Consider the following 26,391-nt stretch of genomic DNA (forward strand, 5'->3'; position numbering starts at 1 on the left):
ATGTTCTTAAGAACCAGGTCTCCAGGGGCGCCTGGGTGGCTCAGACGGTTAAGCGTCTGCCTTTGGCTCAGGTCATGATCCCAGGGTCCTGGGATCGAGTCCCGCATCAGGTTCCCTGCTAGGCGGGGAGCCTGCTTCTCCCTCTGCCTCTGCCTCTCTCTCTCTCTGACTTTCATGAATAAATAAATAAAACATTAAAAACAAAAACAAAAACCGGTCTCCACTGGGGAGGAAATACAATGTAAATACGGGATGGGAGGACACACTGCTCAACCCCACAGGGATGGAATAGGATCGAAAGTATCAGCGTGGACCCGTGATTTAAAGAAAAATCGATTTTGTCACTCTGTCCGCTGAGACAAGCCAGGAACAACAGACACATCTATCCAGCACCCAGATCTTGGCTTCTAAATACCACCTTCAGGGCTTCTGCGAGAAACGGTTGATTCCAGGGGTGGGGCAGGGGGAGTGCCTGGTGGGCCTGGAACATCCTGGTGTACCAGAAAGTCAGGAAGTGCCCCAAGAAGGATGGGGGGGCAATCAGTGTTTGATGGGGACAGAGGTCAGGTTTACGAGATGGAAGGGGTCCTGGACGTGGGTGGTGGGGATGGTGCACGGCATTATGAATGTGTTTAACGCCCACCAAACTGGGCACTGAAAATGCTGAAGATGGTGCATTTTATGTCAAGTGCATTTTACCACAATAAAACAAATTAGGAAAAAATAATAATATTCTTTCTATATGACCCAGCAGTTCCACTCCGAGGCATCCCCCCAATAACATAACAGTCACCATTTTATGGCTGGCACAGCAGTAACTGGCCCAGGCAAGAATCAGCATGAGGTGTTAAATTATCGGGCAGACGTTGGTCGGGGAGCAGGGTCTCTACATAATCTCAAAGTGTCTTCCTACGGATTCCTTTATTTTTTATTTTTTATTTTTTTTAAGTAAGCTCCATGCCCAGCGTGGAGCCCAGCACAAGGCTTGAACTCACGACCTGAGATCAAGACCTGAGCTGAGATCAAGAGTCAGTGGCTTAACCGACTGAGCCCCCCCCGGGCGCCCCCTACAGATGACTTTTTAGTTACAAAGAGGAAACTGTCTTACTGGACAAGTGTCGTGAAGATGGTGTTTGCATCACCAGGGGAGTATGATAAATGGGCATCGTGCCTTCCTGATAGGACGCAGCCGCGGGGAGCTGGTCGCTGCTGGGACGTTCCCACCAGAAGTGTGTACCCTGCATCTGACTGAGGAATCAGCCCACAGATCCACCTTGAGGCACATCCCACAAGATAATTCCAAAGAGTCAAGGTCATGAAGGGTCATGAAAGACAAAGGAGCAAGCCCACGCTGTCTTGTCTGGGATGGAAGGAGACCCACAAGGCATGGAGTTAAGTGCGGGGAGTGATCCTGGATGGGACACGAGCGTGGAGGGAAAGGTGCTATAACGGACGGAATCAGGACGACTGATGGGATTTTCGCTTGGGCTGTACATGATATAATATTATTCTACCAATGTGAGATTTCCTGAATTTGACCATCGTCCTTTGCTTACATAACAGAAGGTGTTTGTTCATAGGAAATGTTCATAGGAGTGCTTTAGGGTCAAGGTTCATGATGCCTCCAACTCACTCTCAAATTATTTAGAAAAACGGAGGAAAAGGAGGAGAATCTTTTCTATAGAATATATTATATACTTTTAGATTATGTTTATAGGCAGATACAAAGCAAAAAGATTAACCACAGGCAGATCTAGCTCTGGGATCTAGATCTTTTTTCTGCAAAGGGCCAAATAGTAAATATTTTGAGCTTTGCAGGCCAGACTGTCTCTGTCACAATTACTCAACTCTGCTGTTGTAGCCAAAGCTGCCAGGGACAGTATGTAAATGAGTTGGCGGCGTGCCAATAAAACTTTATTTGCAAAAAACAGGCTTGGCACAGGTAGTTTGTTGGTCCTTGACCTAGATGAAGGGTATATGGGAGTTCGTTGTAATAGTTTTGCAACTTCTTTCCTAACTTTGTGGTCAGATTGTGGTCCTTAAGTGTCACCTCCCATTAAAAAGAAGCAGGGCTACTTGGAGAAATGGCAAGGTCCAGGGCAAGTGCAGCGTGAGCCCAAAGCATCCCTCTGTGCCAGAACATGAACTCTTAAGGCCAGTGGGGGTGTGTCAGAAGGACTGAGGAGCCCACGTGCAGCGGTCTCCCCTGGCCGGAGACCCAGCCACGTGGGTACAACGAAAGAGTAACGCCCGCTCTCATAAAGCATAAAATTCACCATCATAACCATTTTTAAGTGCACAGCTCAGCGGTATGAAGCACACTCACACCGTCCTGCAACCACCCCCACTCTCCGTCTCCAGAACTTTTCATCTCCCCGCACGGAGACTCTGTCCCCATGAAGCACGGACTCCCCACCCCCTGCCCCAGCCCTGGCTCCCACCCTCTCCTCTCTGTCTCTGTGGACGGGACCCCTCTGGGGACCTCCTGGGAGTGAGGTCCTGCGGGATGTGTCCTTCTGGGTCTGGCTCCTCTCACTGAGCCCAGTGTCCTCGGGGTCCTTCCACGTCGTGGCAGGTGTCAGGGTCCCTTCCTTTCTAAGGCTGGATTGTATTCCAGTATGTGGATGGACTGAACTGGGTTTCTCCTTTATCCATGGATGGACACTTGGGTTGCTTCGACCTCTTGGCTACTGTGAATAATGCTGTTGTGAACATGGGTGTGCAAGTATCTCTTCAAGACCCTGCTTTCAATTCTTTTGAGTGTTTTTTTTTTAATAGAATAATTCCAGGCAAAAAATGCAGAGAAAATGGAAGTATTAGGATATCACCATTTTTGCCATCCCAAATGATGTATCTAAGGAACGCTCCCCAGTGGCCGCTAAGACCATCAGGAGAAAGGCTCATGGGCAAATTCAGGATGGATGAATCAGACTGATGCTCCCTAAATCCAGGGATCAATTTTAACATGGAAGAGAGAGTGAATGAACTTGATGTTCCATTATGTGTCTCCTGGAGAGGGTCAGAGATGCAGGGACAGGCGCAGAGAGAACCAAGCAGAGGTTCAGTGTCTTCCGGTCGAGGCTCACAGCACCCCCTAGGAGTCCACTCTCATTTCCAGATCGATGAGCTTGCAGGGGTTACAGGAAACAAGGCACATGGTCTTTGACACCAGGGATACCACTTGCCCTGTCTGGAGGCTAGGGTACTCTACAGGACAAATGACCTGGGTTCTTAGATAGATACTAATGACCAAGAAAAAAAGGTTGGGGGATGCTTCCAGATGAAGAGAGTTACAGCAGCCAAATGCCACATGTGGGCTTGGTTTGTGAGCAAACATTTGTGACTTATGCCCATCAGTGATGAGACACGCTGTCCTCATGGACCCAGGGAGGGGTCAGTACTGACTGAGGAGGGCTGGGGTCTCTGTCCTGGCTTCAGGGCAGCTTCCCCTTTAGGCCCAGGGCCCACAACACTTTGTGGGGCCTGTGCAAATTTTTTTAATTTCTTTTTGAGATTAGAAGAATAAAATGAATACAGCAATCATGAATATGTAATGAGCCCAGCCTGGATTTCATTAGTCTTTCTACCAACACTGTTGTAAGAAAAGAATCGTTAAAGGTTGCTTACGCAGGACGAGGCCCACGAAGGCAGCATACGTTGAGCCCACAAACGTCCAGGTGTAGCCCTGACTCGCCTCCCTGTTTTTGTAGGTTTGATATTTTCCACAATAAAAAAAAAAGCTTTCAAAAGAGTCGGGTGACTCCTCGGCCAGGTGACCGAGGTGCACAGTGGTGGCGGGCTGACGCACGTGCTCTTGATACGACGCGGCGGAAATGGCCCTTTGCCTCTGTGGTCCTCCGCCCTAAAACCCGTAACCTGAGCCCAGTCATGAGGAAAATACCAGGCAAGCCCCCGCCAAGGGACTGTCCAGGAGATACGGTCAAGTCCTAACCCACTGGGACGTGGGAATGTGATCTTCTTTGAAAACAGGGTACAGGGAATGTGATCTTCTTTGAAAACAGATGTAATCAACTTAAGACGAGGTCATTAGGGTGGGCCCCCATTCACTATGACCGGTGCCCCTATAAGGAAGGAGAATGTAGACACAGACACAGACACAGACAAGAGAAAGGGCCATGTGAAGGCGGAGGCAGAGACGGAGGGGCGCGGCCACAAGCCAAAGGGCGCCTGGAGCCCCTGGAGGCTGGGAGAGGCTGGAAGGATCCTGCCCTGGAGCCTCCAGAGGGAGCACCCTGCCACACCTTGACTCCTGCCCTCCAGAATGGGCAGAGGACATTTCTGCTATGTAAGTCACCCACTTTGTGGTACTTTGTTTTAGCAGCTGGAGGAAATGAATGCAATCCCTGACCAGCAGACTTCAAAACTACCCAGGTCATCAAAAACTGGGGAAGTTGGCAGGTTCTGTCTACCCGCTAGATTGGATGCTCCCTGATTCGTGAATCTCTGGAAAAAAGCCAGTAAGTTCTTTAAAAATCACAAACGAGTAAAGTCTGAGAAACTGTCACAGCCCAGCGGCGTCTCAGGAGACATGACAGACTCAGGTCGCGAGGTGTCCTGGCTGGGGTCCCAGGACAGGAAAAGGACACTAGGGGAAAACAGGCAATCTGAATAAAGGGTGGACTTCAGTTCATAACGAGTCAATGTTGGTTCGTTAATTATCCAAAAAAAGGTACCACATCAATGTGGGATGTTTACAATAGGGAAACTGGCTATGGTTTCATAAGACAGCTCTCTGTAGTATCTTCACAATTTTTCTGTGTAAATAGGACTACTCTGAAAAATAAAGTGTATCTTTTTAAAAGTTAAAAAAAAAAATAGAAAAGGGTTGACTGAATCAGTATCTTGGCTCTGCCATCCCGCAGGCTGGAGCCTCAGTCAAACGAGAGCATTTCTCTGTGTCAGTCTCCCCATCTGAAAACAGAGGTGGGCCGGCTTGTGACACGGCCCTGAGGACAGTGGGGGACGGCCGTCCCGGGTAAGTGGAGCCGTCCCCATCCGCATCTCCCCCTTCATCCGAGGTGGTGGTGGCTCCTGGAGTTTGGGGTGAGTGGCAACACAGGCTGGGCTCAAATGCCGCCCCCCTCCCCCAGGCCGGGGAGAGACGGCGACTCCAGCGCTCGGCTCCAAGCGCATCAGCCCCACACAGCTCCCAGGACGTGCCCTGCCCGGGTGCACGCACGCCGCCACCTCCCCCGTCCTTCCCCACGTGGCTACCCCACCTGGGACAGGCGCCCTGAGAAGGGGCCGCGCAGTGAGGCACAGGACGCCCCTAGGAAATCACAGGTCTCCAGACATGTCTTTAATGTCTTGCAAGGGGCCCCACAGAAGGGGAGGGAATAAATACAGAGAAGTTGTAAGATGCAGCGCGCCCGAGCCCCCAGACCGGGAAGTGGGGGGAACGCCTGTGGCCTCAGTTTCCCTCGTCTGTAAACAGGGCAGGACGCACTTTGAGGCGCAGACTCTGGAAGGGACAGCGTTCTCCGGGTCTCTCTTCCCGCCCAGAACGGGAAGTCGCCGCGCCCCGCAGACCGCAGGCTGGTGGATGCCGCCTCCCGTGAGGAGGGGAGCTCGGAGTGACGGGTCTGTAAGTCAAGGAACCCCGCTAGGGGGCGCCAGAGCCCGGTCCCTCGGACCGAAGGCCCGCTCCCCCGCCACCGGGCTGGCGCGTCACCTCCGTGGGGGTCCGCGGCCTCTTCCCTGGAGAGGACCTACCCAGGGGTGGGGCAAGTCCCCGATGCCTGCTCCCCTCACTTCTTCCCCCACCTGCCATCCCAAGTGGCCGTCGTGCTCCCTTTCCGAGGGGGAAAACGGAGTCAAGGGAGGGCAAACGCGGGGCTGTCCTGGCGAGGGTCGGAGAAAGGAGCGGGCGGCGACCGCCTTCACCCCTGACTCACTCGCGGCCCTTCCGCCACCCGGACCCGCGGCTGCGCGACAGGGGGCACCGGGCTCCCTGCGCAGCGCTCCGCCCGCAGGCCCCGCCTGCCACGCGCGGGCCTGAGCCCGGGGGCAGCCGCGCCTGGGTCACAGCAGGTTGATCTCGTCCAGGTAGCGGGCCAGCACCGAGTCCCGCACGTCCTTGAAGACCTTGCGGATGTTCTGGGTGTCCGTGGCACACGTGTAGTGGCTGAAGAGGCGCCGGGAGCGCGCGCCCCTCCTGTCCCCGTCCGCGCTGTCCCCGCAGCCGGCGTACATGCCGCTGTACATGTCCCGGATGAACCTCTTGGCTGCCTCCGCGTCCTGCTTCGGGCCTGGGGGGCGGGAGGGGTGGGCAGTCAGGGCACGCGGTTCGTGCGGCAGGCGGGAGCCGCTCCCCCCGAGCCACGCAGGGCGTCTGGAGACCCTGCTCCGGACGTGGAGACATCAGGGCGGCAGGGGCCGCAGGCGCCGGGCACCGCGCGCAGGCCGGCGCCATCTTCGGTCGGTCTAGAGGGTCACATGACCATCGGGCCCAGCCAATGGGAGCCTCAGGAATGGACTCTGATGAGTCACATGACCTGGAATGGGCCAATAAGACTTGGCTCTGGGACTTGAGGCAGAAAGAAACCCTCTCGCTTGGCTGGGCTTGCAACGGAGGGGGTGGGTAGCTGGGGTGGCAGAGAAAGAGCTCTCTGAGCAGTGCAGACGGGTAAACCGAGGCCAAGAGACGGGGAGGGCTGGCCACCCTGGGGAGGCAGCTGACATGCTCAGCCTCTCTGTTTCTGCGTCTGTCCGCGTCTCTCTGTCTTAAGCACAATGCGAGCTAAGGCTCCTGGAGCCCAAGACCTGGCTCTGCTGCTTACTAGTAGGGTTGCCTTATAGGGTAGTCCATGCAACTGCCGTGAGCCTCAGTTCCCTCGTTTGTAAAATGGGGCTCCTAACAGTCCCAAGCCTCCCAGAGTTGTGAGGATTCGGTGCAATCATGTAGAGGGCTCTGTCCTCAATAGTCAGAATGTTATCATCATTCTTCCAGGAAGGCAGGGTACCCAGGGGGTAAGGCTGGTGGCTCCTGATCCAGACAGCCTGGGTTCAAATCCTGCCTCTGCCACTCACTGGCTGTGTGGCTTTTGGGGAGTGTTTGCACCTCCCTGTGCCTCGGTTTCCCCATCTCTGTGGTGGTAAGAAGAAAGAATTCCACTGCACAGGGAGCTTCCAACGGTGTTCGATGTGTGAGCTATTGTTATAATCACAGATGTTATTAAGTACAGAAGAGGGAAGGACTGAGCGCCAGAAGTTGGCAAAGAGTACTCCAGCCTCTGGCTGGGAGAAAAAGAGGAGTCATGAAGGTTCCCTTTGATGTGAAGGAAAACAATCCTTCAAAACTGTCCACTTTATCCCCATCCCCAAATTCTCCACGCCATGTTCCCATTCCCAAGGCTGCTCAGCTGGGGAGGGAGTAAAGGCTGTCCACCATGCTGGAATAAGTTGACATCTGTCTCCCAGGCCCCCACGTCTTCTGGATCTGATTGGTTGAGAAGGGCTCACATGGGCTCTGAGCCCTAACAAGGCCAAGGGTCACACCCATGGTGATGTCAGCAAGCTTAAGAGCTGCATCTGCTTGTGTTTTGGGGTGAATAGCATCCCCCAAGTCCTTGTCCACCCAGAACCTCAGAATATGACTTTATTTGGAAATAGGGTCTTCAGATGTAATTAGTTAGCCTGAAATGGGGTCATACTGGATTGGGGTGGGCCCAGTAGCCAATGATTGGAGTCCTTATAAGAAGAGGAAAGGCACACACAAACACACAGAAGGCCATATGACAACTGAGGAGCTCGGAGTGATGGGTCTGTAAGTCAAGGAACCCCAAGGATTGCAGGCAACACCAGAAGCTAGTGGAGATGCCTGGGACAGATGTCCCTTCAGAGCCTCCAGAAGGAACCAATCCTGCTGACATCTTGATTTCACACCTCTGGCCTCCTTAACTGAGGGGAATACGTTTCGGTGGTTTTCTGCCCCCTAGTTTGTGGCCCCAGGAAATGAAGCCAACTTGTCTCCAGCACGGCTGCCATTACTCCCCTCCCTGTAGGTGGGTGCCATTTGGCCGTCAAGAGGGGAGTCTGTTGGCCTCCTTTTGAGTCTGAGCTGGCCTGAGTGATTTGCTTGACCAATAGAGTGAGGCATCTCTAACCATCTGGGACTTCTGAGGCTCCCCCGACCCAAACCGGGGCTGAAGTTTGGCTACCCTGAAACAGCCATGCTGTGAGGAAGCCCAAGCCTCATGAAGGGGCCCTGGATTAGGAGACACCAGATGGGGCCAGGGAGGGGTGCGGGGTGTGGGGCAGAAAGCAGCAGAGGGAAGGAGGGGGAGGCAGGGAGGGAGAGGGGCGCAGAGCGATCAGACACACGGTGTTAGAAGTTGGAGGGGTATCTCGATCCCGACCACCTCAGCTGATGCCATACGCATCGAAGATGAACTCACCCACCTCAACCTTTCCCAAGTTCCTGCCCCACAAAAATGTGAGCAAAGTCAAAGGGCTGCTCTAAGCCCCTAACCTTGGGGGCAGTTTGTGGCTCAGCTGGGATATTTCCACCAGCCCCTTCACAGTGGCCCTCCAGGGAGAGTGCAAGCCCATAAGCCCGTTCCTGGGACCCACCCAAACCCGACCTCCCCGCTCTGTAGGATATGCTAAACGGTGCCGTGGCCAACTCCCCCATCCTCCTCTCCAGAAGGCCAGGCCCTTTGTCCCTTGGGCTGCGCTGAGGGCTCACTCCCAAACCTGCTCCTTAGTCCTGATTCATGCGTGCTTGCCGAGACACGACCGTGGCTACCCGCACCGCATGTAAGAGGGTTGCTGTATTTGTGAAAACCGAGCCATGTGCCTTGGAAGGACTTGTCCAAAGGTCAGGCACCGGTTTCCTTTTGAATCTGCTATCTTAGATATAGATAAGATGACTATGAAAGATCAAAAAAGAAATCTCAAAAATCGAGGCAGATTCTGGAAATAGTTGTTGACGCCTTCCAGGTGTGGCTTATGACAATGAACTCTACAGCGGACCCACACGCAAGAGATCGACAACACCTGCCTCCTTAGAGCCCCCTGCTTGAAGTCACGCATCAAGAGAGATGGCGGCTGTCACTTTGTCCCCATTCTGCAGAGGGGGACACTGAGACTCACGGCTTGGGTCTAGAACTCAGGTCTGTCTGATCCCATCTGAAACTCCACTGACTCCGGCTGAGGTAGTCTGGACCAGCGTTTCTCTCGGGAGCTGCTTTCGGGAGGTGAAAGGTTATAGAGAGTTCTAGGACCACTCACCCTGAAAACTGGGGAAGTAGGTAGCCAGGTGGGAGGTGGGGATCTTCTCCTCGAGGAGGTCAGTTTTGTTGAGGAAGAGGATGACAGATGTGCTTTTGAACCAGGGCAGTTCCAGGATGGTGCCAAACAGGGCCAGGCTCTCCTTCATTCGGTTCTGGGTTGGGGGGAACAGGCAGGTTATTGCTCCAATGGCTGACTTGGCCCAGACAGGAGCCCCCCCACCTTCCATGTGGGGATGGGGTTGTCAGCCTAACGTCCAGGAGCCTGGGGCTCCGCAGCTCCTGGCTGGGTCAGAGGGGGTGTGCCCATGCTTTTGTGTGGCCTCTACTGGCTTGACTAGTGTCCCCCACAAGTTCATGTCCCTTTGGAACTTCAGAATGGGACCTTATTTGGAAATAGGGTCTTCGAAGATGTAACTAGTTAAGAAGAGGTCATAGTACTGGGTGATAGACACTGGGGAGGGTATGTGCTATGGTAAGCGCTGTGAATTGTGCAAGACTCTTGATTCTCAGATCTGTACCTCTGAAACAAATAATGCAATATATGTTAAGAAAAAAAAAAGAAGAAGAAGAAGGTAGCGGGAGGGGAAGAATGAAGCGGGGGAAATCGGAGGGGTAGACGAACCATGAGAGACGATGGACTCTGAAAAACAAACTGAGGGTTCTAGAGGGGAGGGCGGTGGGAGAATGGGTTAGCCTGGTGGTGGGTATTGAGGAGGGCACGTTCTGCATGGAGCACTGGGTGTTATGCACCAACAATGAATCATGGAACACTTCATCTAAAACTAATGATGTAATGTATGGGGATTAACATAAGAATAAAAAAATTAAAAAAAAAACTTTAAAAGCCTTTATTTAAATAAAACTATTATGAATAGAAAAAAAAAAGAGGTCATAGTAGATTTCCACCTCTAATGGCAGAGGTCCTTATAAAGAGGGGACGTTTGGACACAGATGCAGGGGGATAAGACCATGTGACCACAGAGGCAGAGATAGGGTGACGTGGCCCAAGGATGGCCAGCGACTCCCAGAAGCAGGGAGAGCGAGGGACAGAGTCTCCCTCACAGGCTCAGGAGGAACGAGCATGGCCGACATGCTGATCCAGGGTGTGCGGCCTCCAGCACTGGGAGAGGAGATGTCTGCGTATCTCTAGCCCCCAGAACTTCACACTTGATTATGGCAGCCCCAGCAAACTAGGACATGGCGGGTGGCTGCATTCGAGCAAGATCTGTGGCAGAATGACCTCAAATTCAATCTGTTTCATTTGGCCAGAGAGTCAAAATTTTAGCATCTGACCCTTGGGTCTCCAGACTGTGTGTGTGAAACTTTAATCCCTAAAAGCACAAACGTCTGAAACAAGCCAGGTCCTAATTAGGAGAAGAGTTCAAAAAAGAGCGATGCCCAGCCTTTCTGAATAAAAGCAGGACACCGACCCTGGGGCATGCCCTGTTTTCCCAGGCCAGCTGCATTGTGCTTCCTGGGGGCCACATCTTGGGGCTCGAGCATCCCTTTGAGAGAGAGAGAGTCCGGGGTGCTTGTGGATCTGTGTCTTGGACTCAATGCTCTGACCACGGAAGAGTGGAGGGTGGAGCTCAGGGCCGCGCCAGATGCACACAGACCCACTCAAGAGTGGCAGGGGCGTTTTCTGCTCAGCTGTGCATCCCGGGGCCAGCAGGAGGCGGCACCTGAGGGGGCCCTCACCTCCTGGTTGTTCTCCTCCAGACACTGGTCGTATTCGCTCAGCGAAGCTAGGTAGATGAGGGCAATCACGTTCTCGAAGCAGTGGATCCACTTCTTGCGTTCTGACTTCTGGCCCCCGACATCCACGATCCTGCCGGGAATCACCCCCTGTCAGGCCTGATCAGAAACCCCTGCCATGGCACCCCAGACCCCAGGCACGTCCAAGGCATGTCCAGATCAATATTTAATAGCAGCAGGAATTGGTGGCAGCCTCTGGCCTCTGCTGTGTTACTGCATTTCAGCCCCGTGAAGCAGGTGTTACTGTTAACTTATTTACACATGGAGAAACTGAGGCACAGGAGGGGAGACTTTGCTGAGCTTCTGCATTGGGCTGCCTGATTTCCACCCCAGGGTAGAGGACAGCAGGTCAGACACATCCGGGGTCTGCTCTGGTTCTGGCGGGTGACCTGGGGCAAACTGCCGAACATGTCCAGAACTCAGTTTCCCCAACCATGACGTGCGCATTGTTCTGACGGGCCAACACCATCCCCTCTGTGTGTGGCCCAGGGTGAGGGCCCAGCCTCCACCTCCACACATGGCAACAAAAGCCTGAGCCCTCCCGCCTTCCTCTTCTCTCCTCTAAGAAATGTGGGTCACTGATAACAAGGCTTACGTCATTTCCCCAGGGATGGGACTGTTACCCAGGCAGCCAACAGGAAATGCCAGAAGCCCCAGAGCAAGAAGGGACTTGCCCCTTTGTGTGGTCGGGCAACTAAGGCTGGTGCCTGTGGCTCCCGATCCCTGAGACCAACCCCTCTTGTGCCTCTTCAGAAACCCCAGAGCAGAACAGGAGGTGCAGGGGTTGAGAGCGGGGCTCTGGAGACTAGACAGATGTGGGGGATGCTACTTGCCAGCCTCCAGTCTCATAGTCTCAGCTTCCTCTGAGCCCTCACTCCACGGATTAGCTCTGTCCCTGGCCTAAGAACACACTCAAGGCTTCCCACCTGAAAATCAGCACCCCAGTCCAGCCTCACCTGTGAGCTTCCCCAACCTCTATCTTCATTCCTAAACTTTGACCAATTCATCCACCCACATACTCACCCATCCATCCACCCATTTATCCATCTATCTGCCCATCCGTCCATCCACCCATCCACCCACCCACTTACCATCCACCCATCCACCCATCCACCCACCCATCCACCCATCCATCCACCCACCCATGTATCCATCCATCACCCACATATCCATCCGTCTGTCCTGTTCGTCCATCCACCCGCCTATCCATCCATCTACCCACATACTCATCCATCCATCCACCCGTCTATCCATCTATCTACCCACCCACCTACCCATGCATGCATCCATTATCCATCCATTCACCTGCCCATCCACCCACCCTCCACACATCTACACCTACATACACTCACCCATCCATCCACTCGTCCATCCTTCCATCTTTCCAATCATCCTCCCACATTCACCAACTTCTACTCTGATCTTGAGCTGATCATCACGAGCAAAGCAGGAGAATCGAACTCATTCCCTGGCCTTGTGGGGCTCTCCATTAGGGGAGGAGACCGATGGCAAACAGAAAGTTATGAACCATCCTCGTAAGGACTATGAAAAGGTCAGAAGGGCATGTTCAGGGGGTCAATCTAGGGAAGCATGGGACTCAATATGGGTGAAGTGAACACAACCCCCGTGTCCAGTCCTCACCCTGCACCCTCCAGAGTTCCCTGCCATGAACCTACAGACAGGGAGCTTGCTGAGGTCACAGATAACCCTCTCACCACAATCCCAGAAATCACTGCTCTCAGTGTACTCTTCCTGATCTCGCCTTAGTCTTTGACACTGGTCATCATTCTGCCTGGATGGCCCCATGCTGCGCTGGCCACTCACACCTGTGCCTTGCAGCTCAGGCCTGTGTACGTCCAGCCACCTCCCAGATGCCCCAGATCCCTCAGACTCTAGTGCCCTGAACGACTTCATTGTCTAATTGAATACCCCATGCTGCCGCCACCACATATTGACCCCATCACCTTGATTCTCGGATTTTTACACTCATCTAGTCCTGCCCATTTTACACCTGAAACGATTTTTGCACCATCCCTTCATTTCCATCCCCATGACCACTGCCCTGGCCCTTACCAACCCTTCCTGCCTGGATCATGGCTCCTGCCTCCTCCTGAGTCTCCTGACCTCCAGCCTCAGCCCCTCAAGGGGATCACCTCTGAGCTTCCCCAGCCCTGAATCAATCCCTCTGGAATATCACTGACCACACAGTCTCTGTCTCCTCCTACCTAGCAGTCCTTCAAGACTTATCCTAGTGAACTCCTACTCATCCTTCAATGTCTTAATACCAATGTCCTCTCCTTAGGAAGACCTGCCCTCCTAGAGCTCTGGTCGCCCCACTCTGGGCTCTTCCAGGTCTCAGACCTGACTGCAAGGGGGCTGAAGGTGTCTAGATCCAGCTCTGCCCCCTTCAGCCTGGAAGCCCCTTGAGGACTGGGACTGGGAAACTCCTACTCATCCTTCAGGGCCCCAGTTCCTTTGCCTGCCTATAGGAAGCTTCCCCCGACTCTGGGCTGTGAGCTCACCGCAGGTTGGTCTTCTGCACGGAGAAGCAGTACTCATTGATGCCGGTGGTAGGCATGCGGCTTCGGAGCACATCCTGTGCTGTGGGGATGTAGCCCTCCTCGGTGATGCGCTCCAGGTGGGACAGGTAGCTGTGGAGTGAGGAGCCCTGAGGCCCAGTCTTGCAGACTTAGTTTGTTTCTCAGACCCCCCACCCAAAGCCCAGTGAGGCCCCTGCTCGGGGAGGGGCCAGGATCTCTGGGTCTGCAGGTAGCCCAGAAGCATCACCCTGACGCTGTAGGAACATCGGGAAGAAGCCGTCTCACCCTCAGAGCAGCAGGACCTCAAGGACAGTGTGAACTCAAGAACAGTCTCACTGTGTGGGGGGGTCACCTTCGGGGAGCTGTCACCCAGTGGCAGTGTCCCAAGAAAAGCCCCAGCTGTCACATCACCCTAGATACCCAGCATGGTACTCAGGACAGTGTCACTGTGTGATGATGAGCAGCGTCACCCCAGGAATGATGTCACTGCAGGTCAGTGCCCCCCCCAGGAATGACATCACTTTGGAGCAAGACCATCCATAGCCAGCCCACCCCACCGCATGTCCCACATCAGGAGCCCACCAGCCTGGGCCCTGTCTGTCCAAGAGCAATCCCTAGGAGGAATTCATCAGTGGCTGCCTCTCAGCTGTGCCCTGCACCCCACACCTGCTGCCCGTGGGTCCCCGACTCACTACACGGCCGAGTCGAGCAGGTGGAACTCTCGGCGGCGCTCATAGCAGGCCCGGATGCCGGCGTCCCTCCACAGCCACTGCATGGCCACGGCGTAGCGCTTCTCGAAAGTGGTCACTTTGTATGGGTCCTGGCTCATGACCAGACTGGCATAGTGCTGGGGAGGGATGCACAGGGCACGTCAGGGGCGGGACCACCCTACACACATGCCTGCAAGCCACCTCCTCTCTCTGCTACGGAGCCCCCTGCACACTGCTGTCCCGCTCCACCCCTCTGCTCTGCTCCTTTCTTCCCACACGAGTTTGTCCCCAGATGGAGGGCAGAGGGGCCGCAGAGAACACAGGTGGATGTCAGTTCTGGTTCCTGGACACCTGAGTCAAGTCTCTACAGGTGCCCCCACCACAGACTAGATAACGCAATGAAGCCCCATGGCCAGGTCTCTCGGGGAGGTAGAGGCACGTGCAGCCTGAGCTGCCTGCCAGGTGGCCCCACGTTCTCCCCTTCTTCCTCACAGCAACCTCCTCTCCATCTCTCCTCCTTTCTTTCCAGCAAGAAGGCATCAGTGCTGATCAGAATCCTGCGCTGGTGTGGGCACACATGTGGGTATGTGGGGGGGGGGCTTGCATATACCTGTGAATCTGCGTGTGTGGGGGTGTGCATCTGGGCACATGCATGTGAGCTTGTGTGGATCTGTGTGTTCCTGAGACTGGGAATGTGACTAAGATGTCCACGATCTCTAATTAACCCTGTACTGAGGTCCTTGCCAGTGCCATACGACGGGGAAAAGAAAGGAAAGGTGTCAGGTTTGGAAAGGAGCATGTTATGCTGTGGTTATTCACAGGTAACATGATTATATGTAGAAAATCCCAAACAGCCTAGAGATGAGCTATCAGAATAAACCGGTTAACTTAGCAAGGTCCCTGAATGCAAGATCAATAAACAAAACTCAAATGGGTGGCTATATATTAACCACGAATCAGTGGAAATTTTTAAAAATTTAAATCCTCAAAAACTAATGATGTAACGTATGGTGATTAACATAACAAAATAAATAAATAAAATAATAAAAATTTAAATCCGATTTACAGTGGCACTGAAAGATATCAAATACCTAGGAATAAATCTAACAACAGATGTGAAAGCTCCCTACACTGAAATGTAGAAAACACCACCAAGAAAAATTTAAAAGATCTAAATAATCGGAGGGCTATGCCATGTCCGTGGATTGAAAAACTCAGCATTTTTTTTAAGCTGCCAATTCTCCCCAAATTAATCTACAGATTCCATGCAATTCTACCAAAATCCCAGAAAGGTGTGAAGGGGTGTGTGTGTGTGTGTGTGTGTGTGTGTGTGTGTGTGCGGAAAAACTGACAAGATAATTCTAAACTTTATGTAGAAAAGCAAAAGGACCCAAAGTAGCCAAGACAATTCTGGAGAAGAATAAAGTGGCAGGATTTACACTAACAGGCTCGAAGCCTAGATATTAGGAAGCTACAATCATTAACATGAAGTGATATTCACTCAAAGGTAGATAAATTGACCAATGGAACAGAAGATCATTAGCAGGTCCAGGCACATTTGAACACTTGATTTATCACCAAGATGAGACTGTGGTACAGTGGGAAAAGCATAAGAGGCACTAGCATGATTGAGTATCTGTCCTGGGGGGAGCAGGGGGTGGGGGTGGTGGGATGGAAGGAAAGAAACATAATCCCTGCCTCACACCCTACACAAAAATCAATTCCAAATGGAATGTAAATATAAATATGAAACAATAAAGCTCCCTTTAAATGACAGCAATAGAGAGTCTCATCATGACCTTGGGGGGAAAAACATCTCAATCTGGCTCCAACCTCCCCCTCCAATGACACACTATTAACCAGAAGATTGACACACTGGACTTCATTGAAATTAAGAGCTATTCATCCAGACACCATGAAAACAGTGAAAATGCAAGGAACGGATGGGGAGAAAGTATTTGCAAAATACATAACAAAGTGCTCGTATCCAGGACATACAAAGAATCTGCTACAAATCAGTAAGAAAAAAACTGACAATACTTTTTTTTAAAAATGGGCAAAACTAAAAACAAAAACAAAAATGGGCAAAAGTTTTGAACAGGTGCTTCACAAAATGGAATACCCAAGTGTCCAACACGTATATGAAAAGCTGTGCAGCCTCCTTATTAACCAGGGAAATGCGAATCAGAACCACAATGAAATAAGACCAAGAACCCACCAGAATGGCTAAAACGAGGGGACAGCATCAGGTGTTGGCTAGGATTTGGGGCAAGCAGAACTCTTCACATGCTGCTGCTTGGGGACAGTTTGGTGCTTCCTCCTTACCTAATCCACTTTATGATCCACATCGACTTCTATGCAGATACCCAACGGAAATGCACAGTTTTGCATAAAATATATATGGTAGAAAGGAACAAATCACAACTATGCCCCCAACGATGGAAGAATTCCAAATGCACTGTGCAGTGCCAAAAGCCAGACATGGCAGAACATTCCGTCTAATTCCATGTAGGAGAAGTTCAAAAATAGGCAATATGCTGATGGGAGACGGGATAGTGGTTAGCCCGGGGTGGGGGGTAGCGATGTCAGGAAGGGGCCTTTGGGGATACGTTCTGCTTCTTGTCCCGGGCAATGGTTACACACGTGTCTTTGCTTTGTGATGATTCACTGAGCTCGCCAGCTGGCTTCTTTGGCACGTGTGTTACATCGCAATAAAAAACGTCATTCTGTAAAGCAAAGCAGCATAACCAAAGGTGGTGGTGTGGTTGGTGGGTGCTTATCTTTGGTCTTCCACTTGTGGACTGTGAAAATTGAGCCAAGTGTCTCCCCCTTCCTTGAGCCTCCTGTTTCTCACCTAGGAGATGGGGACAATGGCACGCAGCTGGAAGGGGTTTCGTCCCATCTACTGATGCTTACTGTGCCCTACTACACTCCAGGCACCGTTTTGAGAGCTTTCAGCACTTTTAATAGATCACATTCTTCTATCAGCCCTGTGAGGAAGGTTCTACCAGCCCCAGTTGCTCTTCTGAGGTCCTTGGACCAGCTCAGATTCAAAATCACAAGCTTTCTGATTTGAGAAAGGTGATGTCACCTCACACCTGTTGGAATGCCTATTATAAATACCAAACAAAGGACAGGTGCTGGCAGGGATGTGGCAAAGCTGGAACCCTTGTGCCCTGTTGGGGGAAATGCAAACTGGTGCAGCCGCTGTGGGAAACAGCATGGAGGTTCCTCTAAAAAATTAAAATAGAACTACCGTGTGATCCCACAATTCCACTTCTGAGTGTCTAACCAAAAGAACTGAAATCATGATCTTGAAAAGATATTAGCTTCCCGTGTTTTCTGTAGCACGATTCACAACGGCCAAGGTGTAGAAACAACCTAAATGCCCATCAACAGATGAATGGATAAAGAAAAAATGATGCGTGCATGCGCACGCGTCCTCACGCTGGAATATTACATAGCCTTAAAAAAGAAAGGGATTCTGCAATAGATAACAACACTAATGAACCTGGGGGACATCGTGTTAAGGGAAATAAGCCAGTCACAGAAGGACAAACACTGCAGGGACGTGGTCCCACCCTGAGGTCCAGAGGGTCCCACCCAGCTTGAAGCCCAGCAGGAGAGGCCCCAGGATGCTCACACTGCTCTCAGGCCTGCCGAAAGGGATCTGCAGCCGGTCCATAGCCTCAATCATGGCCCGCATGGAGACGAAGATGTTCTGGTAGACGAGGGGCCGGAAGCCCTTGCGGTCCTCCTCCGAGTAGCCCGCCCCGTGGATGATGCGCATCTGCTTGATGAACGTGCTCTTGCCACTCTCACCAGGCCCTGGGGAGGCACACGAGCAGCTCAGCCCTGGGGCTCCCGCCACCCACCACCCAAGCCTCCAGGGCTCAAATCCCGGCTCAGCCAGGGCCGCACTCTGTGACCCTGGGCGAGCGCCTTCACCTTCCGGGCCTCAGTTTCCCCAGTTGTAAGACAGGGTTTGCAACAGACCCTGCCCGCTAGCTCCCAGGAAAGGAGCTCACTGTAAGGGGCTCCCGGGGGGGATCAGCAAACTATGGCCTGACGGCCGATCCAGCTGGCTGCCGATTTCTGCGTGGCCAGCAAGTTTTTACAGTTCGTTTGGTAGCTTTTGCATCTCTAATACTTTTTACAGTTGTAGTTTTTACATTTCTAAACGACGGAAAGGAATTAAGAAAAAAAAATACTTTCGTCACACGTGGAAATGATATGAGATTTGTGCGTCAGTGCCCGTAAATAAAGTTTTATTGGCACACAGTCACGCCCGTGTGTGCACAAATGGTCTATGGCTGTTTCCTCACCACAACAGCAGAGCTGAGCAGGTGGACAGAGACCGCCTGGCCCCCAGCACTGAAAATACTCACCATCTGCTTGTACAGGAAAAGCTCGTGGACCCCTGGCCTGCAGCATGCCTGGACACAGTAAGTGCTACATTGGCGTTCACTATGCTCAGTAACAGCAGCATTGACTCTAGTTAGAACTGCTGTTATTATTATTTGCTATGATAATTTCGGGCAGAGAAACTTTTATGAAGGAAATACAATAGAATAAATAGTGTTTAGCTGACTATAGCTGAATGCCAGGGAAGGCTTCTCAGTGAAGGTGACTTGTGGAGTTGAGATCTGAAGTCTAGGAAGGTTGCTCTTGTGCCAAGATGTGGAGGAAGGGCACATCATGCAGAGGCACAGCCCGTGCAAAGGTCCTGGGGCAGAACCAGGCCTGGTGTGTTGGAGAACAGTGAAGATGCCATGTGGCTGGAGCAGAGTGGGTGAGGGAGAGAGAGGGAGGAGGGGAGGGCAGGGTGGGGATGGGGCAGGTGGTGCAGGGCCTCAGGGACCATGGAGAGGACTTGGACTTGGACTTTGATTGACCCCAGGAAGGTGGGAGCCCTGGAGGGCGGTGGGGAGTGGTACTCCTGTCCCAGGTCCTCACAGGCATCCTCTGGCAGGGGGTGCAGTGAAGACAGGCTGTGGCAGGCAAGGGCAGGAGCAGGGGTTCCGGGGTGGAGGTCTAGCTAAGTGATGATGGGGGCTGCACCCAGGTGGAGAGAAGGGAACATTTGAGAGATGTTTGGAAGATAGACTCAACAAGACCTTGCTGAGGGACCAGAGGGGTCCTTGCAGGGCCAGCTACACAATTTGTGGGGCCAAGGGCAAGATGAGGCCCTTCTGAGCCCAGGGCGCTGTGGGCCTGCCCCGGCCTCACACCCAGGAAGCCGGCCCTGGGCTTGTGACAGTAACACTTGGATCTTCAACAGCCCGGGGCTGGAAGCTCAGAGACCAAGGCTCAATGCCCCGCTGTCTGAGCTCTGGACTCTCCCTCTCTGTGTGCCTCTGCTTCCCCTTTTGTCAAGTGAGTGTGACAGCCAGGCAGGAGGTGTGGGACCAGGAGGCCCCTCCAACACCTTCCTGCCCTGCCCAACTCCAGGGGGACACTGGCAGGGGGTCCTTCCAGGGACAGGGTGGCAGACTGGAAGGAGGAACAGGAAGCAGCAGAAAAGGAAGGGGTGGTCTGGCTGGAGACCAGAAAGAGGAAATGGGGCAGAGGGAGCAGAGGTTGGGGGGAGGGTGGGAAGCAGAGAGAAGAGGAGGTGCCGTCTTGCATCACCACCCCCCAGAAGCTCCCTGTCCCCACGTATCTGAGGGCAACAAGGGCAGGCCGGGGTGACACCAGGTATTCGTTAAGTCCACTGGACTCGAGGTCCAAGAGAAAGAGGTGTTTTTCTCTTGTCCTGAGGGACATTGGCAGGGAAAGGGGAGAGTGGCCAGGCTGTGAGTCAGGTGTGCGGGCCAGGCTGGTGGAAGGTTCTGCACGGCGCTCATCACCTGCTCTTGATCCTCATCCTGGGAGGGTCCCTGCTTTGTGGTGGGACTCAAACCCATGAAGTATTTAGGGGTAAAAAGCTGTCAGGCCTGCAACTTACTTGCAAACAGTTCAGGGGGATAAAAAATGAGTATGTATTGTATTAAATACACGAATATATAGTAAAACAAATTATAGATATAAGTATTCGTTATATAAATTACGAATATACACACATATCTGGATACATAGAGTGTGTATACAGAGAGAGAGGGAGAGAGAGAGATGGAGGACAGAGGGAAAATGGTAAAATGTCAACATTTGCAGAAGAATCGGGCGCCACTTTTCCGCGAGGTCTGAAAGTATCTCAAACTGAAAAGTGAGGATGCTGAAGGGGACGCCCGAACAGAAAAAGGGCCCCAGCGGAAAACCAGTCACATTCCGAGTCGGGCATGAATTTCCCAGCCGTGACAAACGTGCTGTGCTCTCCGACATGTGAACTCGAGTGGAAGCCGTTTAGGAGTCAACAGGAACCCTCTGTACTACCTTTGCCATTTTCCAGTACATCTAAAATTATTCCAAAATAAAAAGTTTCCCCCAAACACCCAAACATCCCACGCCACGGGTCCACAGGCTGAAACTCTCCAACGCGGAGCCGTATGTGTCTGAGATTACGGAATTTCTTGGGTTCTAGGAAGGGATGCATCCAGCTCACCAAATGTCCCTGCGGGGGGAATGTCCGAGAGAATATCACAGCCGGAGTCAAGCCGAGGAGCCCGGGGCGGGGGGTGGGGGGTGGGGGAGAACACCCAGCCCCCGAACACCCGCAACGCAGCATGGCAGCGGCGGCCGTGAGCCCGGACCGAGGGACGGCTCTTGGCTCACTCTTCGTGTGGGGAAACTGAGTCCCAGATAGGCTGATGGGATTGCCGTGGGCCATGCAGCTGATAAGTGGCCGAGCCGGGACGTAAACCTCATAAACCTCGTTCCGTCTGAGTCCTGGATTTTAAGTAGGATACCAGAAAGATCCCCATAAAGATAATCACAGCGAGCGTGATTTAACTCTTGGCGTTTGCCCAGCCCTGGGCCAAAACAGTCCGTGCCTGTCCTCAGTCGATCCTCACAAAGATTCCCACTGGCTTACCATCTGCAGATGACACCCCAAGGATCAGAGAGGTGAGGTGATTTTCCCAGGGTCACACAGCCAGAGGAGAAGCAGAGCAGTAAACTCAAGCCCTTACGGTCCTGAGCCAACAAAATGGGATACGGCCAGCCAGCCGGGGCAGGCATCACCCGAGTATCAGACGACGTCACCCGAGTATCAGACGACGTCATCCGAGTATCAGATGACGTCATCCGGCCGCAGACACTCAGAAGCTGGACAGCTCCTGCGGGAGGGGGCGTACTGAGGCCAATGCAGGGGACCGCGCCCTTTGCCCTCTCAGACCTTGGTCTCCCCCAGGAGTGTGGAGGGCAAGCACAGGTCTCACAAAGCAGCAGCTAACTTGCTTTTCTTCTCTTCTCTTCTGTTTCGTTAAAGGGAAAAAAAAAAAATCCTGGCCACCGCCCACAAGATGGATCGTGTGACTCACGGATGGGTCACAGGCTGAAGTCTGAGCACTCCAGCGGGTGGAGCCCCCTCTTTGCAGCCCAGGGCTATCCTGAAGCCAGGAAGGACTCTGGAACTTCTCCAGGCCCAGGCTCCCGGTCGGCTTCGGGACCCCCCCACCTCACCCCGTGGGGCTGGGGGCCGCAGGGAGAGCTCTGCCCACCTGGCAGGTCAGAGGGAAGTGACTGCTTCCTTCTGGGGATGGGTGAGGAAGCGGAACCTCGCAGACACCAGGAGGGGCTGTGCCAACCCCTGGCATCACGAGACACCGTGAGCCTCCTTCCCTAGTGGGTGGCCGCTCCAGGAAATGGGGCCTCGGGGTCACAGGGAGCCAGGCCTGGGCAGCTGGAGGGCAGGCAGCTTGACATCTATGTCCAGCTCAGGCTCAGACAGGCTGCCGACCCCAGCCCAATCCTGTCACCTCCCTGGGCCTCAGTTTCCCCATCTGTCATTGGGGAATCGGGGCTTTTCTCTCCAGGGGCACATTCACAGGGAGGTCAAATGCATGGGCTTTGGAACCAGAATTCTAGGTTCTGATCCTGGCTGTGTGACCTTGGGCAAATTGCTTCACCTCTCTGGGCCTCGGTTTCCCCATCTTATCTATCTCAGGCACTGCAGACGGAGCTGGCTCCTTTAATGGCTTCATTCTGATGCCCCACACTCCCCAACAGCCAGTCGCTTCCTGTCCAGGACAGACCCCTGGCTCCTCAGCCCACTTCCTCAAAAAGATCAGCCACCTCCAGGAAAAAATAACTTTTGGATTCAATTCCTGTTTTCAAGAAGGAAGGGGTGGTGTGAAGGCCGCCCTCGGAGCTGGGGGTGGGCGGGGTGGTCAAGACCACAGTCCACAGGGCCACCATCAGCACGTGGGACATGGACAACCTCCCCTCCCCCCACCTGACACCAGCAGAAGGGGCTTCCTGATGCGGGGCTGGCCCGGCGTGGTCAGAGCCGTGTAGGGGCAAGGGACCGCCCAGCTCTGGTGCAGCTCCAGGGAAAATCGCCCCTGAAACAGGACTCACCATTCCCTTATTCATTTATAAAGTTTGCCCTGGGCATCCGCTCTCTGTCGGAGTCACCATGCTCCTGGGCCGGATGCTGGGGACCCTGGGAATGAACGAAAGAGACACGGTCCCCACCTTTGTGCTGTTTGCTGTGTCACTGGAGAGACAGACAATGAAGAACAGTGAACAAGTCTAAGAGAATGTCAGTGGGTGAGCGCTCAGAAGAAAGATCAAGTGGATCAAGTGGAGGAAAGAGAAGGGTGGACGACCTTTGTAGTCAGCGAGTCCTGGAAGACTTCTCCGAGGAGGAGACACATGGGCCATGCTGCCTGGAGTGAGAGCACCAGCTGTGCGGAGGCGTGGGTGACGCTGACAGGTCCTAGCAGGAAAACAGCATGTGCAAAGGCCCTGAGGTTCGGGTATATGAACTTGAGGTGTGCAAGGAAAGATCACCGACACTGATAAACCCGAGCCTGATGGACGGAGGAAAAGCAAGCAGATGGAACCAAAGAGAGGACACCACCCCAAATGCTCTGGGCCTGAAAAGGATGATGAGGGGCCTGTGGTAGACAACTGGATGCCCATCCCTTTGACAGCTTCGAAGAAATGGACAAGTGCTTTGACAGGCACCGACAACCAAAAATAGCCTAGCTAGCCCTAATAATATTATTATTAAAAAGTAATCAATCACACATCATCTATCATACCTATTATTGCTGTAATAACCTACCTGGTCTGAAGAAATCAGAGATAGCTATTAAAGTAATTAAATTCTTAATTAAAAGCTTCCAGGCTCAGACAGCCTCATTGGTGATTTTACCAAAGTGGTGGGGTTTTTTGTTTTTTGGTTTTTGTTTTTTTTTATTTGACAGAGAAAGACACAGCAAGAGAGGGAACACAAGCAGGGGGAGTGGGAGAGGGAGAAGCAGGCTTCCCGCCGAGCAGGGAGCCCGATGTGGGGCTCGATCCCAGGACCCCGGGATCATGACCTGAGCCAAAGGCAGACACCTCACCGCCTGAGCCACCCAGGCGCCCCAGATTTTACCAAAGTTTAAGGAAAACAAAATAGTCCATGAAAAAAAGCAAAGAAGCCAAGTGGCCACCAAAGGATTATGGGAGGAAGGAGTAGGAGCTGGGGTCTGAGAGGCCACGGGGCCAGAGCCTGGACCCGACAGGCCATCCCCGTGCCAGCTTCCTTGGAAAACTAAATGCAGGCGGGGGGGGGGGGGGGGGTGTCTTTTACCGGAACTGCGTGTAAGACTAGAGTGAGAAGGGCCCTGATTCAGGCGCGGCCCCGGGGGCCCCATGCTTTCACTCCTCGGGGTCCTTGGGGTCCTTGCCCACCGAGCCAGGGAAGAGCGAGGCCAGCGCACAGATGGCCAGCCTCCTGGCCCAGGGCCAGCCGGGCGGCAGCTGTGACTCGGGGACACCTGACACCTTCCCCACACCCCGCCCCCCACCCAGCCGGGGCTCAGGTTGTCCCGTGCAGGGCAAGGTCCGTGGGGAATGGACATGCGAGCGGGACAAGACTTGATGCTTCCTAGGGCCGCAATCTCAGAGCCTTACAACCCGCCGAGCCCGTCACTCCTCCCTCCCACCCTGTTTTCTTTTCCTCCTTGCTCTTCTTGCCGCCGGAAATTATTTTATCTGCTCGTTGGTTTACGGGCTAACGTCTGTCTCCCTCAGGGCAAGATGAGGTCCACGGAGGCCGGGACATTGCCCATGTCCGTAGCTGCTGCACCCCAGGAGGTATTCACTGTTTCTTGATTGAATGAATGAATGCATGAATGAGTCAACCCGCCCGTCACTCAGGCAGGGCCCACTGACAATGCTCTGCCCAGGGGACTCCGTGGATGGTCAAGTCCTCCGTGGGGCGGGCCGCGTGGCCGGGGAGAGGGCGGGAGGGCCTGTGTGGACGGCCAGCCGGCGAGGCCTGGGCAGGCTGCAGACCTGAGCTCCTGACTCTGCAGCCGGATCCGGTAGGGCGTGCTGGGCCTGCCGCCCCCGGGCCGCCTCCGCGCCGGCACTCGCCCTGCCAGGCGCCCGGAGCCGGGTGTCTCTGTGCCTCGGTCTCCGCGCCCAGAAATGGGCTCCCAGACTCTGCCAGCCTGGCGGGGGCCGCGTCCCGGTCCCCGTCCCGGTCCCTGCCGGCCCCGCCGGCCCCACTCACCCAGCAGCAGCAGCTTCAGCTCCCCGCGGTCCCGTTTCTTCTGCTCCAGGAGGATCCTGTTGATCTCCTGGTCGATGCGGGCCGCTGCCTTCTCGTCCTCGGTCAGGCACCAGGGACAGCAGCTCCAGGTCAGCGAGTGGGCCATGGTGGGGGCCTCAGCAGGCACGAGGCGGCATGGCCCCGGCCCCGGGGAGGGCACCCCGCCCGGCCGGCCCGGGGAGGGCTCCTGGCCGCCGCCGCGGGGGGCTGCGCTCTTCTGGGGGGATCACCCCCAGGGACCCCTGACTTCCCGGCCTCGGGCACCGGGCGCCCAGCTCAGCGAGGCCTGAGTGCCCAGCACAGGCGGGCGGGGGCAGGAGGAGGAGCCCAAGAAGGTGTGGAGGTTCAGGGCTCCCCGACCATCTCCAGACCTGCCCGCCCGGCCCTGCCAAACTGGTTGAGGGTGTGTGGCCCTGGGGAGGGCGGGCTGCCCTGAAGGAAAGGCCCTGGCCACAGTCAGCCTACCACAGCGTCCGCTGGGCCCTCCTTCCTCATTCTGGAGAAGGGGGTGGACTCCATCCTCCCTGGGCCTCTGACACCACCTCCGGGCTGGCCCCGGGCCCACCCCTTCTTCCCCTCCACGGAGCCAATTAGGAGACATCATCAGAGGGCCAATAACGATCTTTTTCAAAAAACAGTGAAGGCCAGGGCTCCCATGTACGAGAGTTCCTGTTACCCCGCATGTGCAGATGAGCAAACTGAGGCACAGAGCCAGGAAGTGACGTGCCAGGACAGCCCCAACAGCGGCGGCAGAAGGACCAGACGGGGCTGGGAGTCCGCGGGGCCCCAGGCTCCAAGCGCTGACCAGGCAGCCCTGGGGAGGGGCTGTTCCTTCTTCCTGCAAATATTTACTGAGCACCTACTGTGTGCCAGGCAAAGGACAAAAGGACAAAACCCCCGGCCTCCCTGCCTAACATCTCAGATAGAGACACGGATGAAGAAACACAGTTTTTAAACATATTCCAGCCTGTTGGGTGGTGATACATTTATTCTGAACAAAAAACAAAGCAGAGCAGGGGGCAGGGGATGTTGGGGTGCTGGGGCTTTAAATAGGGGGTCAAGGAAGGTCACACTGACCGGCATCAGAAGAAGGAGCTGAAAAGGCAGCCTGGGCGTAGGGGGACCTTGGGAGTTGAAGCCGTTCAGGGAGAGTTCAGGGACTCTATGGGCGAGGCCACGGGGCCACCTGACCCTACCCCCTGAGCCCCCAGGACCCTAGAAGCAGGATGGTGACAAAGCAAGGGGAATGTCACGGCCGCTTCCTGGACGGACGCTCGCAGCAAAAGGGGAGGTCTTGGGTTGTCTCCAATCCCGTAGATCTTTGCCCTGTTTGGGTGCAGAACCCCCTTTAAGAGGTTCTAGAAAGCTCTAGAAAGTTCTGGAAAACCCCTCCCCCTGGAGGTACGCATAATTCGGGAGCCTCTGGCCACCTCTCAGATGGCGGTAGCAAGGCTCAGAGAGGGTGAGAGAAGAGCCTGGATCAC

The 26,391-nt window shown here is 54.1% G+C and overlaps 1 protein-coding gene across 1 annotated transcript; it reads right to left on the minus strand.

Moving 5' to 3' along the window:
* Positions 1-5,285: 5,285 nt before the first annotated feature.
* GNA15 (G protein subunit alpha 15) lies at positions 5,286-25,380 on the minus strand. The gene is made up of 7 exons (XM_034997492.1): positions 24,869-25,380; positions 17,903-18,087; positions 14,242-14,396; positions 13,532-13,660; positions 10,953-11,082; positions 9,253-9,406; positions 5,286-6,269 (listed from the first exon to the last, which is right to left on the minus strand). Exons 1-7 carry the CDS (start codon positions 25,011-25,013, stop codon positions 6,043-6,045), a joined length of 1,125 nt encoding a protein of 374 aa, XP_034853383.1. The 5' UTR covers positions 25,014-25,380; the 3' UTR covers positions 5,286-6,042.
* Positions 25,381-26,391: the final 1,011 nt, after the last annotated feature.

The sequence above is a fragment of the Mirounga leonina genome, unplaced genomic scaffold, assembly GCF_011800145.1.
Source record: "Mirounga leonina isolate KUSES-001 unplaced genomic scaffold, KU_Mleo_1.0 Mir_94, whole genome shotgun sequence".
NCBI classification, from domain to species: Eukaryota; Metazoa; Chordata; class Mammalia; order Carnivora; family Phocidae; genus Mirounga; species Mirounga leonina.

Bases quoted from the DNA above. Each gene is read 5' to 3' on its own strand.
- GNA15 (XM_034997492.1), bottom strand. From the start codon at position 25,013: ATGGCCCACTCGCTGACCTGGAGCTGCTGTCCCTGGTGCCTGACCGAG. The intron at 14,397-17,902 runs GTGAGCATCCTG...ATCCCTCCCCAG, and splicing joins TCGGCAGGCCTGAGAGCAGT to CACTATGCCAGTCTGGTCAT. The intron at 6,270-9,252 runs GTGAGTGGTCCT...CCCGCCCCCCAG, and splicing joins CTACTTCCCCAGTTTTCAGG to GCCCGAAGCAGGACGCGGAG.